Source organism: Penicillium psychrosexuale, assembly GCF_028828465.1.
Source record: "Penicillium psychrosexuale strain IBT 29551 chromosome Unknown utg000004l, whole genome shotgun sequence".
NCBI classification, from domain to species: domain Eukaryota; kingdom Fungi; phylum Ascomycota; class Eurotiomycetes; order Eurotiales; family Aspergillaceae; genus Penicillium; species Penicillium psychrosexuale.
The window spans coordinates 3,732,570-3,745,885 of record NW_026643189.1 but is presented as its reverse complement, the minus strand read 5'-3'; the positions used below and the strand labels follow the sequence as shown (position 1 = coordinate 3,745,885).

The following is a 13,316-nucleotide window of genomic DNA, read 5'->3' as shown; positions in this document are numbered from 1 at the left end:
TCCGAAGAACCTCACGGGTCACGATCCAGGAGACAGGGTTTAACAGCGATAAGAAAAACAAAGTGTGGGGAGTGGAAATGGAAGGGGGAGACAGGGAAGACGCAAGTAAGAACCTACCAAAGCGACGGATCTAGCAAAAAAGATGAAGTCAAATCGAAAATGCAGAGATCTACTGCAGGATTTGACCGGGTGGATGGGGAAAACGGGGCCAAGTAAGAAAAAAAAACGGGGGGAGAGAAGAAGATGAGAAGAGGGAAAAAGAGGTTCGATGGAATAAGAAAGGGAAAAAGGGCCAAAACAAGGTGATTAAGAGAAGTTGGAACCGGCGTCTCACACAATTCAAGCAACGGGATGTGTTTTGTTGAATCAAATTGAATCAAGTCGAAGAAGAAATTGCATTGTTCCTCTGATTATTGTGTATTCTTCCATTCTATGTCTATTGAGCCCGACTTTGCCGCTCGGCTGAGGCTCGGAAGGACAATAGCATACACCTTCAATACATGACTATATTCTGAATAGAATACATTCATTCCCTCTATAACTGTCTTTGAACAATAGAGTCTATACCATCATGTACGTGTATCGATTCCCAGCCACTTCCGGCATACGTACCGGGGTATTTGGCATGGACAGGTCTACGTATAGTTAACTATAGGTATGCTGATATTGTCTGTTTATTCTTATTATCTTCAATCGACTATTCATGTACTATCCATATCTATTCATATCTATTCACATCTATTATCCTTCCTGATATCTTCTATAGTTATCCCCTTCCCCTAAGAAAAAATATACGGACCCACTTAAGTCTAAGAGTCGGTGACAGCAACGCATGCGGATGACTTGCACTGTAGACTATATAGTCTATATATTGTACGTATGTTGTACTCTTAATGCTATTACTTCGATTCTATGAGCTCCAGTTGAGATATACTACAGAATATTTTCAGATAATGTGTCTCTTCAAGGTACGCTAGTCCACGTCATCCCTAGCTACGGAGTACTTTGTATATTTCATTTTTGCCACAGGCTGTCACCAGGCCATTAATTAACATGGCATCATTCTCACGTCCCTCAGGAGTAAAATAAACTTCCAGGTATCGTATAATAATAATAAAGCGCAACAAATACGAGTGCCAATCAGCCACATTACTCCGCACTACTCATCGTCGAATATATACTTTGACGCATTCAGTAACTATATGCCGCAGCAAAATATCCAATTATACCATCCGTCCATTCCCTATGTACACAAAATATATCCAAGGATCCACCCATACCCATCATATACAAAAAAGCAAAAGCAAAATAAAAAGCAAAAGGCAAAAAAATCATGCAGATCAAATATACCGAGGTAGATCAATCACTTTTCATAAGGGGATTCGTTCAAGTCATATCTCTTCTCGGAATGCGAACGAGCAAAACCCCGAGTCGGTCTCGGGCAGAAGCTCTCATCCGAGTCCGGCAACGGGGAGGGCGTGCGCATCACCTGGTCGCGGAGGGAGCGGGCAGACCGCATGCGAGTGATCGTGCCGGCCGTGATAGTCTGTCCCGCGCTCGGTGAGGCCTTGACCATTGTGCCCGGGGCAAATGTGGGCGATGGACAGGGGCTGGTTGAGCGGAAGAGGGGGTGGATGTTGTTCTCGTCGAAGGGGTTGTATTCCCACGTTGAGCTGTTGGAGCTGGACTGTGTGGGGGAGTCGACGCGGATTGTCGACGCTGTTGGCGATGGCATGGGTGGGTGCACTAGCCGGTCTAAGGAGAGTGCGATTGGTGGGCTGCGGCGTAGACTGGGCATGCTGCGGATGCTGTGGGTGCCTCGGGGCAGGGAGCGAGGGTCCCGGTATGGGAGGGTGTCGGGCTTTTTGTCCTGTGTTGGGGATGGGCTCCGGGAGGTGCGGGTTGAGGAGCTGGTGTCGATGGAGGCGTTCTTTTCTTCCTTTGTGCTTGAAGGACAGAGGGTGGCGTCTGAGTAGCGGCTGGACCGCCGGGGGAATTTGCGGAGTGAGGATCTTTTGGGCTCGAATAGCTCGGACAAGTCGCATACTCGAGGGGGTGATGGGAGGAAAGTAGGGCTTTGGAGGCTGTCCTTGAGCTCTTGCCAGTTGGTATCCTGCGAGTAGGCACGCGGCCATTCAGGGTTGGAGTTCTCTTGGGCTAGTGTTACTGCGAGGAACCCGCAGTACAAGCCTTGTGCAAACACTGATAGTGCCCAGAACACAGAGTGAACCACGAAGATTGAGGTTCGAAGGCTCATTGCCATTGCTCCGGCAGATGCTGCGGCGGCAACAAGTAGATATCCACTGGCGACATATATGCATTGTCGACGGCCGGTTTGGATATTTCGGTGGTACAGTAGACCGATGGCAATCAAAGCCACGCAGCTCACTGCACTTAGGATAGTCGAGGCTACATCGGGCGAGGCTTTTGATTTTGCGTAGCAGATACCATTCAGAATGGTGGCAATGAATGTCATGAGCAAGGAGGCTGCTGCCAACGAGTAAGATAGGTAAGACATGACGAAAAGAGAGAACGATTTGGCAAAGAATGGCCTGGAAGTATATATATCAAAGAGAGTAAGAGAGTGGATATGTCAAACGTTGGCAGACTGCCAATCCAAGACGTTTACCAATGGAAATGAGTGTAAGGAATCTGCAGACTCCATGAGAGGGAAGATGTCTGTATTTATGAGTCGAGCATGCGTCGATGCAGGAGATGGTTCGCAACACGGGACGGGGCAATGCGGATCTCAGCGTGGCTCAAAGTATATCGACCGGGGAAGCAGTCGGTGTCAACCTGTCAATTCTTTTTTTTCCCAAAAGAGCAGATCTTGATCTATCATTCCGGCATGGTGGTTAGACTTTGTATATAATCGGCTTTGACAGGGATCATGTCGATTGGCCTAGGCAGAGCGATCCCGCCGGAGATGCATAATGTGTGTGGATATCGGCAATTGCCATATTTCTAGCCATTGAGGCGAAGCCAGTGCGCTTAATTCTGGGGTAGCCCTATCCTGTCAGGACTCAGCCTAGACCCGTCATGCAGAGGAATCCGATAGTCTGATTTAGTCCTCTGCACGCCTTCGCATATGTCTAGAAGACGTAAAGACATAAGACACACAAAAGAGCATCTGACAACATATTGGAGTGGTCTTACGGAGTACATTAGCATCCTGAATAGGTATCATCTTGGACCTGGCAACACCATATTACTAAAGTATCACTACGTCAAAGACAGGGCGTATAGGCGACTATTCTCATTTCTTTAATCTCACTAACTGACACTATTTAATCTGATCCATCAGTCTTGTGGACACCACCGCCCGATTGAGGTGGCGGATCCTCTTCGATCTCAATAGTGCGGGCCGGATGTGATGTGTCTCTCTCCCTTGCAAGAGAAAATCTCCGCGCTCCCCTGGATCTCGGCTGAACCAGCCTGAGATAAGTTAGTGCGAATTAGGCAGATCGAAGATTGTACTTTGTAGATTTTATAGATCCATACTTCGTAGTAGCTGGAGGCACGGGATATCATGACCTGTCCTGCAGGAACTATGGAGTATACAGGTTGAATTGTCTGCCTCCACTCTTCCGGAAGAAGTCTGCCGCATGACATTGAGAGTATTTGTCAATTTTAATTAAGAGATTTGCGTGTTCTGTGGATTTTACATATGTATCCTTTTTCCGTGTGGGTACGATATGTGCAATGTGCGATGTACAACGTCCGTGCTACTTACTGAGAGGCAATAGTGGCGCTTAATACTATATTATATAGGAGTTCGGAAGTACCGAGAGTTCATTGTAGAGAGGACTTCGATACCATTGCAGCAATTTGGGATATAGATTTGCATCTCCAACCTGTTGACTCCATATGTCTGCCCAGGTGGGATGTTGTCATCCAGGCGGCAACAGGCAACCAGCTTGGAATCAAACCTTTGATCCGATGTACACATATGTACACACATAGACAGGGAGAGAGCTATACACAATATGGAACCTATAATAGCTGTCAATATCAAAACATCCTTTCAAAAGTTACCCTGGCAAGTTGACGCAAGTTGTCATGATCGTGGTAGTGGAAGTAAATCCGAAGGCGGTCACCGCACTCGTTTGCTATCATCGTCACTCTGAATGCTCCCCTCCTACTTTCTTTTCTTTTCTTCGACTTTTCTTCGACTTCATCGCTGAGAGGATCCTTTGCATCAAGTATTCTCCCTCTCTCCTATCTCAATTCGTCATCTTTTCTCCCTATCCCTTTGCTCCCTGGTTTTACTCAAAAGCGGCAAAATGAAGCTCACTTTCAAGGTACGAAAACTTGCTCTTGGGGTCCTCACTGCTACAGACTGCTGACAGTCATCGATTACAGGATCTGAAGCAGGAGAAGTTTGTCATCGATGTCGAACCTTCTGAAACTGTACGTGTGTTCCTGTCGCTACAACTACCCAGCGTCATCTAGTGCGGGGCTCATCTGTTTAGGTTCGCGAGGTCAAGGTCAAAATCGCCCAAGAGAAAGGCGAATATGAGGCAGAGCGCATGAAGGTCATCTACTCTGGTTCGTATTTTCTCCCTTGCTAGACGGATTCTCCGTTCACGGTGCTATGGCTAACCTTCGCTTTGTTCCCTTTATAGGAAAGATCCTTCAGGATGATAAGACAGTCGAATCTTACAACATCCAAGAAAAGGACTTCCTAGTGTGCTTGCCTTCAAAGGTATAGGATAACCTGGTCTATGATTTCCGAGCCAAAGCTGACATTTGATGTAGCAACCCAAGGCCGCCTCATCTGCCGCTTCCTCCCAAGTTCCCTCGACCCCGGCTCCCCGAGCTCCTGTGTCAACGCCTGCTGCTCCCCCGGCTCCTCATGCTGCCATTGCTCCTCCCTCTTTTGCCGCCCCCGCGACCCCTTCCCCGGCCGGTGCAGCTCCAGCTCCAGCGAGCGGTCCCGCTTTCGGAGACCCTTCCGCTCTCACCATGGGCTCTGCCGCTGAGGGCGCAGTCGTCCAGATGGAGGCAATGGGATTTACACGTACCGATATCGACCGTGCCATGCGCGCCGCATTCTATAACCCTGATCGTGCCATCGAATATCTCCTGACCGTAAGCTTTTGTTGGAAGTTACATCTTGAATTCTTGCTAATGATCACGACAGGGTATTCCCGAAAACATCCAGGAACAGCAACAACAACGACAAGCCTCAGAGCCAGCCCCTACCGGCACTGCTCCTGCTGCTCCTGCTGCTCCTTCCAGCGATGAGCCGCACCTCAACCTCTTCGAAGCTGCCGCTCAGGCCGGTGGTGAAGGTGGTGGCCGAGCTCGCGGTGCTGCTGGTGCCGGTGCCGCTGGTGGCGAAGCTCTCGGCAGCCTGGAGTTCCTCCGCAACAACCCCCACTTCCAACAGCTTCGTCAGCTTGTTCAGCAGCAGCCTCATATGCTCGAGCCCATCCTGCAACAGGTCGCTGCTGGGAATCCTCAAATTGCGTCAATCATTGGACAGAACTCCGATCAATTCCTGCAGCTTCTAGGTGAGGAACTCGAGGACGAGGAGGCTGCTTTGCCACCCGGCGCGCAGGCCATTTCAGTTACGGAAGAAGAGCGCGATGCTATTGAGCGTGTATGTGAAGCTTCCCCTCTATTTCAGTTTTATGGCTAACCCACAACCAGCTATGCGGTCTGGGCTTCCCCCGCGACTCCGTCATCCAGGCCTACTTCGCCTGCGACAAGAATGAGGATCTCGCCGCCAACTTCCTCTTCGACCAGCCCGACGAGGATGAGCAGTAAAGAATTATTGTTCTCTTTTCGACTTCTTTTCTTCCTCTCCTACTTTTCCCCTCTAACGTTATGTTCTATGATGAATACCAAGCATGCTGCTGTTTGAATTGATTCCCATCTCTCCTCACCGGATCCCCTCCCATGAATACGACTCAGTGCTCAGCTTAGCGTGTCTGAGTTTCTGTTTGCTGAGTGTGTACTTGGCTTCTTTGCATCCCGCTGTTCCCTTTCTCCATAACGCCTGTTATATATCTAGCTTAATGGGCAAAATGGGACTTGTTCGCTGCGTTTGGAGTATGAGTAGTCGTGTAATGTTCTAGAATAAGTGGCGATCTTTGATCTGGTCATCTGTCATGGTGTGATTTTCCGTCATGCGGATTTTATATGCAGGTAGACATGTGCAGATTACCTGCGAATAGTACAAGTACCCCGCATTCGAGAAGTCTATATATATCCTCCACTTGATACTGGGCCGCGAGGACCGCCAAATCGTCATGTCGAGTTGATGTATATGATATCCCTTATTACCATTAACAGGCAGAACTTTAAAGGCATGAATGTATTTTTTGAATAAACGTACAAATATTCGAGCTGGCTAATGTGCTACCCACAGACCATAGTTAACCCAGCTAACCAGCCTACAGGAATAACAAAGTCATTGAATAAATTGAACATGGTACTACTTACATGTAGTCAGGTAGAGGTAAGTACAAGACCAGAACCCCAAAGATATCAACTCGAATCACGCCCATCCCCAATGCAAAAAAGGTATCTCATAGACCCAGGAACCAACCCTAACATGCACCGAAAATATTCAGAGAAAGAGAAAGAAAAAGAGAGAGGGAGAGAGAGAGTGCTCAATTCAAATGAGAATGTACATAATGTATGTATGTAGTTTCCCAAATACACAAGATGAACAAAAATACAACGTCCCATCCATGGATATACGTAGTAAGTACATCCATGAATGAGACGAAGAAAAAGAAGCAAGACTTATTTGCAAGATCTCTGCACAGACCAAACATCCAGCCCACGGCGGCCAACGACCCGTTTCAGAGTCGGCAGGATCCCGTCGTCGCCGAAGTCCATGTCGTCGAGGTTAAGGTGGTTGCGATAAGACCACAGTTGATGGAGTTGCAAGGTTTGGTTTTGGTTTTGGTTTTGATCTTGGTCTTGGTCTTGGTTCTGGTCTTGGCTCTGAGGTGCAGAGAAGGCGTATTGATCGAGGAAAGTAGCCGATGTAGGCGCGACCAGGAACACAGGCGACGGAGTAGAGCAGCCGGGTACAACCAGCTCCAGCTGCTGGATCATATCCACACCCGACATGCCCATGAGATCCAGCGTTTGGATTTCTGTGGACTGGTCGTCTCCGCCGAGAAGCCACAGCGGTGGGGAGTATGTCTTCCACCAGAACACCGTTGCGGATGGTATGTACTGTGTTGGACTAGATGAGACGATGTCGCGCATTGCTAGCTGCGTGGGAACGACGCCGCCTTGGTGGTAGACGCCCATGAGGAAGCCCATGGCTGCGTTGAAGATGATCCATACAACGACGAGGAGGCGGGAGCCGCGCATGGGGAAGCAGCTGAGGAGGAGGGGCACGGCTGGGAGGAGGAAGCGTGGTTCTTGGTGCGGGAAGAGGGAGAGAAGCATCGTTGCAGAAAGCGCGGAGAGGGCGCGCACGTTGCGCATCCAGTATGGCACTAGTGGCCGGCTGAAAAGGGAGACTATCATTGCAATGTAGGCTGGGCCAAGGAGTTGGAGGAGGTTTGCAGTGAAGTGTTGGTAGTGGGGGTGGAGGCCGTGCTGGGCTAGGTTGGCAGTGTCGGTGTTGTAGAGGAGGTTGTTGAGGGGAGTTATTATGGGGTGGCGGAAAATGCTCAGGAAGGAGGCAGTCGGCCGGTAGAAGATCGTGTCCGTGTAGATAGCGATGAAGGAAAAGAAGAGACCGAAGAGGAGGAATGCTGCGAGCCCGAGTGGTCTGGCGCGAAGGCGGGGTTAGCACATGTGTATTGATTGATGAGCTGGAGGTGAAATGTATGTATATTGACGCACTTGCGCTGGAACTGAGGCAGCAATTGCAGACCTGGGAAGAGAAGGAAAGCCGGGAAGGTGATGCGGTTGAAGACGCCCACTACGGCGATGAAGGCAAGCACGGCATGGGAGAAGAAGGACGAGTGTCGCTGGACTAAAGTTAGCATGAAGTATGCGCTTTGGAGCTTTATCTCTCCCACCTTATTGTTGACAATGCGCCGAATCAAAACCAGCCCCCAGGCAACCAACAGGGTCTCGAGGCTGTTGGAAAATGTGTGCGTCTGATACGTCCAGGTGACATATGACGAGGCCACCAGCACCACTGTCGCGCGCCGATGACGCGGAGAAGGCACTAGCTCATAGATCGCCCAGTCCTCGAGGACAAAACTTAACAGGAACATTCCACCGCGCAGCGCATTGTAAATCATGTGGGGTGGGGGGCTGCCCTCGCCGGTCTCGGTATAGAACCATTTCAAGAGGTTCATTGGAAGCTCGTAGGCCGCCCATATTGGGAATATGCTGCGGATGGGGTGTTCAACGGTAAATTCCCATGGTATCTTCGAAGGAAATGAGAATATGCGACCTGTATTCAGGCGATCTGGTCAATGTTTGTTCTTCGTATAGGAGGGTCGCGGAATTGCCGGATCGCGCTGTTTTGCTTTCTGCTTTAGGGAAAATCGCAACAAATAGTTCTGCGCGTCCGCATAGTCGCAGTATGATCGCGATTGGTGGGGCGATCATTGGATAGGTGAACATACCTGCGAAAAGCTCTGGGCCTTGGAAATTCTCATCAGGATGTAGATAGCTTGGAGACAGCGCAAAGTACACCCGAATCACCAACAACAGTAAATATGTTCGACGCCACATGGTTGGAGAAATCTAGGAACATTATTAGACGAAATTAAAGAATGAAAGTAAAGAATGAAGTGAAGGGAGAAAGGAGGGTGGGCTAACACTAACAGAAAAGAACTAGACGCGTATCATTGGATGATATCACTGTCGCGTTAAGCGGTAAATTGGAGCGGAGATTGTGAGAGGCACTTATAGATCTATGACTGTGATATTTACATTGAGATATATCTGTCTTGATCTGCTCTGATCATTGAAGCCTAGAGAATCTTTTTTGAAAGTGACGTAATGTTTCTCACCAAAATTATGCACAACTTAGGCCCCAAGGTTGTTCTGGCACTCCGCCATGAGAAGTACGAGCCGCCAGACTCCAGACTAGTCTGCCGCACTCGGGTTCGGAAGTCCCCTGCGATAGTACTGCTCGGGCCACAACAGTCATAGATGAAGTGGACTGTTTCCTCGTATTCTTATTCTCGTATTCCTAAGCCGAATGCCCTAACAGCGGTTCCGTCTCCCTTCCTCGTTATAGCGGCTTGGCTCGAAGCTTCAAATCCCCTAGACCACATTCGATCGAATATTTATTCGGCTTAGTCTTGGCATGCATCTGCCAGCACCGCAGAGTGGTGTTGAATTCCTGAGGAGCGAGTCGGCTTCGTATACTAGGGCATATGCGACCGGCTTGCGTGGACGAACAGGCGTAGATGATCTAGTCTGATCTAGTCTACGGTCGCCGGAATATTGGGATCGCATCTTGACTCTTGCCGGTTGCCTAGAGAAAGTAGGAATGTCTGAACCGACGTCCATCTCGGGTGGATTGCGTGCCGGGCCGGTATTAAAAGTGGACGTTCTTGCACCTCATATGTCATGGTAACATCTTTGTTGAAGAGGTATCATTGCAGGCCATTGTTGAAGCGGCTATTGTCATCGGGGAACCACTTTTCGCAGACGTTCTCCTCTTTATGCATTTTGCGGGATATTCTCTTCTCGCAAACGTCCTCTTTGCGGAAGTTTTCAAAGGACGTAGGCGAGTAATAGAGAAGCTCTGCCATAACATACACCATCGCTTTTATATTTCATTCATAAACCGATTTGTGAGCCTAATGAGGCATACTCCTAGCCCCTCTATATAGTCACTGTTCTACTATGATGGTTAGTTTTTCTCACATGTTACTTATGCTGTGACATCATACAAGTACTTATTGTACCTCTGTCGCGCTTGGGCCATTCCCAATTGTGCTTCACTGCAGCGACCAGCCCTTCAGTTTGCCCGCCTGATCAGAAGATATCGTAAAACGGTCCTACTTGGAAGGAATCAAAGTAGACATATGGTAAGGCGACTTCCTAGGAAACACATGTTTGAAGCATGGGTCTGAAGTGTTCCCATGGATAGACGGATTTTGCCCGTAACTGCTTTAGGTTGACTGGAAGAGGTTGTAATTTGTTCGTGTATGGATAATTAGAACGGAGTAGGATCATATCCGGCTGGTCAAATCTTCAATAGGGTCCGGATCAGCATGGTTGTCTTTGAGGGTAGCCTCAATGTCGATATCTAGATCCTTCGAGAATATAGATCCATGTCTATTTGGCTTAGCAGCTTGGACAATCTACTCCGGACAAAGAATATAATTCAGAAATACATACACCTTTTACCAAAATACAAATCCCAGCCGCCGAGATTCTTATTTTAGCCCGTAAATACGGACAGCCGCCGTTGGTTCTGACTTAGTACGGAGTCAAGCCAGCGCTTCCAAGGTTGCATTCCCAACTGTTGGCTCAAGTAACAGGCTACTAGTCTGTTTTTGACCAGTCCTCGTTTCTTTAAATTAAAAGATTGAGTCAAAGCAAAGAATTGGTCTGATTTAGGCAACGGTCCGAAACTAAGCCGTGGGGGCTGGCTTTGTAGCCTTGTGAGCCTTGTTGGCTTTATGGATACCGACCGCCTTTGGTAACTTAGAACTCCCTAAACCTCATCACCCGCCATCTACTCGTTACATCCTCGTCATTTTCAACCTGCAACTTCTCTCTTCAGACATACCAACTTCGAAAACTGGATCTTTTCTTTCAATAAGCCTACACCCTTTCACGCTTTTTCTACGCTTGGTCAGTAACTTCGCCACCACCGAACGCCCCGCACTACTCGAAAACGACCAGCAAAACTAACTTTAGGACATTAGATTCCATCTCCAACATCATAACCATGAGTGCTATCACCCTCACCAGCTCCGATGGAGTCGATCTTTCCGTTGGTAGGCATAATTTCCACAGCAGTCGCGAGTGGAGCTGACAGATTCCGAACAGAGCGCACCACTGCTGAGCGCTCCGTGCTGATCAAGAACATGCTTGAGGATCTCGGCGACTCTGGAGAAGCCATCCCCATTCCCAACGTGAGTGTCTACTCCCGAACATAGCCACCATCCAAGATCAGCCGCTTACACCTCTTTGTCCAGGTTAACGAGGCCGTCCTCAAGAAGGTCATCGAGTGGTGCGAGCACCACAAGAACGACCCTCCTAGTGCTAGCGACGATGACGACAACCGTCGCAAGACCACCGACATCGACGAGTGGGACCAGAAGTTCATGCAGGTGGACCAGGAGATGCTCTTCGAGATCATCCTTGTACGTTCCGTTTGCAGACTTGCTCTTCGGTAAATTTACTGACTGCTCATAGGCCGCCAACTACTTGGATATCAAGGCCCTCCTTGACGTTGGCTGCAAAACAGTCGCCAACATGATCAAGGGCAAGTCCCCAGAGGAGATCCGCAAGACCTTTAACATCCAGAACGACTTTACTCCTGAGGAGGAGGACCAGATCCGCCGCGAGAACGAATGGGCTGAGGAGTAAGTTGCTACCACAGTATCCTTTGATTGAACCTATACTGACATCCTGCTCTAGTCGTTAAATGATGATTATGTGTCTGTTCTCTCTTTTTAAAACAGAAAATGATATCCTCCCGGCTGTTTACGACAATGTGCAGCGTAGCCCTTGATGTCAAAGTAGGGTGATTATTTTTCGGGGCGTTCTTTTTGGCTAATTTTCTTCCCACGGTAGTTTGATATGAGTTGCAAACAATCGCTAGCTAGGCCTTGCCAATGGCATTTGTTACAGAGTCATCCTTAAACAGTAGCATTAGATAGCGGGGCCATGAAGTCGATCCTTGCTTATATTTGTCCAATGACGACAACAGGTTGTAAAATAAGCATATAAACGCAGATCAAGGCTGTACTACAAAGCGTGATACAACAGTAACACACCAACCAGGAACAGACAGCATGGAAATGTCCCATGCAATGCCCCATCGAGATCTACGGCCATCAAGCATACCAAAATAGGCAAAAGGACATTCAATTCGATCCAATCAGATTTTGTATCAAAAAAGAAAATCCCCCGCCACGCCAGTCCTACAAGCCCGCCCCCAATAAAGAAGACGATCAGCCCCCAACAGCAACAAACCCTTTTGCAAACATAAACCCGGGCCTGCCATCCATATCGACAAATTAGGCGTGTTGGAAATCCATCATATCCCCACTCGGAACCGTGGAGAAAAAGCATGACGACCCATTGGAAGATTAAGAAAAAAAATAAAAAGATAGGCACGACCCAAAGCAAGACCCGGATCAAGATTTGATAATTGAAATTTTTTGTTTGCAATTGCACTCAAGAGTAGTTCCACGATCCACTAGCGCTCTCAAGTTCATGATCAAGGCATGTTGTTCGAAATTCGGTTGTGGGCGTCACATCATGAAAAGGGTTTCGGAAAAATTAATCATCAGAAACCCTTGAACCACCCCAACACAGACACACTTCGGTTGCCAGATGACATCGCGAGCTGAACTGGGACTTTTGGGAATGGCCGGACGGAGGGTGCGAATACTGAGGGTCCGCTTAGACCTTCAGGGTCGACTTACGCCAGTGTCGACGCTTGGCGTTGTATCTATTGTAGCATTGTATCAGCCATGTGTTCGATTCGGTATTTCTGTATTTATTTCCCCCTCCATTTCTGGGTTCGTGCGGTCGGCGCGTGCGTGGTTATCTGTATTTCCCTCTCGCGTGCACCGTGCCGGTATCACTCTTCCCACAAATGGCGGTCGCGGATATATAAAAATGGATTTGGATCTCGAGACGAAGGGTGCGATTTACCTGATGGTGTTGCCGGTGCGCAGACGGATCCACTGGGGGATGGGGCGGTTCTGACGCTGAGCTTTGGCAAGCTTTTGCTTGGTGCGGAAGGTCTTGTTGCTCTGTGTGGAAAATTGACGTTAAAATTTTGTTTCTCAGTGTTTCAGAGTTCTGACTGGGGAGAAAGACGGCGACGATGGCGCGTGTATTTTTCGAGAATGGCGGGAACAGGGTGGTAACATACCGGCATCTTGAAGGTTGATCGCGACGGCGAGCTTGTTGGATGGACGGATGAAGTTATCGACCTTCGAGTGTGGATGGTTTGTGTGCGGCAGGGCTTGGCTTCGCTTCGGTTGGGTCAGGTGATGTGGGATTTGTGCCTGAGGCGGTGAGGCCCTAAGGCTTCAAGGCAGAACACATTAAATTCTACTGGCACAGTGGTCTAATCCCGTTTAGGCCGAGTACCTCTTGGCACTCCATTTTTGAATACAACATAATTACTATACAATTAGATGATGTTACATAGTTACCTAAGGTGTGGTATTCATGTCCGA

The 13,316-nt window shown here is 48.6% G+C and overlaps 5 protein-coding genes across 5 annotated transcripts; 2 read left to right on the top strand and 3 right to left on the bottom strand.

Annotated features, from left to right (window-relative positions):
- Positions 1-1,363: 1,363 nt before the first annotated feature.
- On the bottom strand, positions 1,364-2,518 carry N7518_007288 (uncharacterized protein; the record flags this gene model as incomplete). The annotated part of the gene is made up of 1 exon (XM_057188215.1): positions 1,364-2,518. The coding sequence occupies one exon, from the start codon at positions 2,516-2,518 to the stop codon at positions 1,364-1,366; it is 1,155 nt and encodes a 384-aa protein (XP_057039918.1).
- Positions 2,519-4,283: 1,765 nt separating this feature from the next.
- N7518_007287 (putative UV excision repair protein (RadW)) lies at positions 4,284-5,772 on the top strand (the record flags this gene model as incomplete). Its single annotated transcript, XM_057188214.1, has 7 exons — positions 4,284-4,301; positions 4,363-4,410; positions 4,473-4,548; positions 4,626-4,705; positions 4,759-5,091; positions 5,144-5,605; positions 5,656-5,772. 7 exons carry the CDS (start codon positions 4,284-4,286, stop codon positions 5,770-5,772), a joined length of 1,134 nt encoding a protein of 377 aa, XP_057039917.1.
- A 984-nt stretch (positions 5,773-6,756) lies between these two features.
- smp3 (glycosylphosphatidylinositol-alpha 1,2 mannosyltransferase smp3) lies at positions 6,757-8,664 on the bottom strand (the record flags this gene model as incomplete). Its single annotated transcript, XM_057188213.1, has 4 exons — positions 6,757-7,744; positions 7,819-7,946; positions 7,998-8,395; positions 8,556-8,664. 4 exons carry the CDS (start codon positions 8,662-8,664, stop codon positions 6,757-6,759), a joined length of 1,623 nt encoding a protein of 540 aa, XP_057039916.1.
- Positions 8,665-10,843: 2,179 nt separating this feature from the next.
- Positions 10,844-11,545, top strand: skpA (SCF ubiquitin ligase subunit skpA; the record flags this gene model as incomplete). Its single annotated transcript, XM_057188212.1, has 5 exons — positions 10,844-10,892; positions 10,945-11,030; positions 11,094-11,261; positions 11,314-11,483; positions 11,539-11,545. The coding sequence occupies 5 exons, from the start codon at positions 10,844-10,846 to the stop codon at positions 11,543-11,545; spliced, it is 480 nt and encodes a 159-aa protein (XP_057039915.1).
- Positions 11,546-12,779: 1,234 nt separating this feature from the next.
- N7518_007284 (60S ribosomal protein eL39) lies at positions 12,780-13,138 on the bottom strand (the record flags this gene model as incomplete). The annotated part of the gene is made up of 2 exons (XM_057188211.1): positions 13,007-13,138; positions 12,780-12,884 (listed from the first exon to the last, which is right to left on the bottom strand). The coding sequence occupies exons 1-2, from the start codon at positions 13,010-13,012 to the stop codon at positions 12,780-12,782; spliced, it is 111 nt and encodes a 36-aa protein (XP_057039914.1). The 5' UTR covers positions 13,013-13,138.
- Positions 13,139-13,316: the final 178 nt, after the last annotated feature.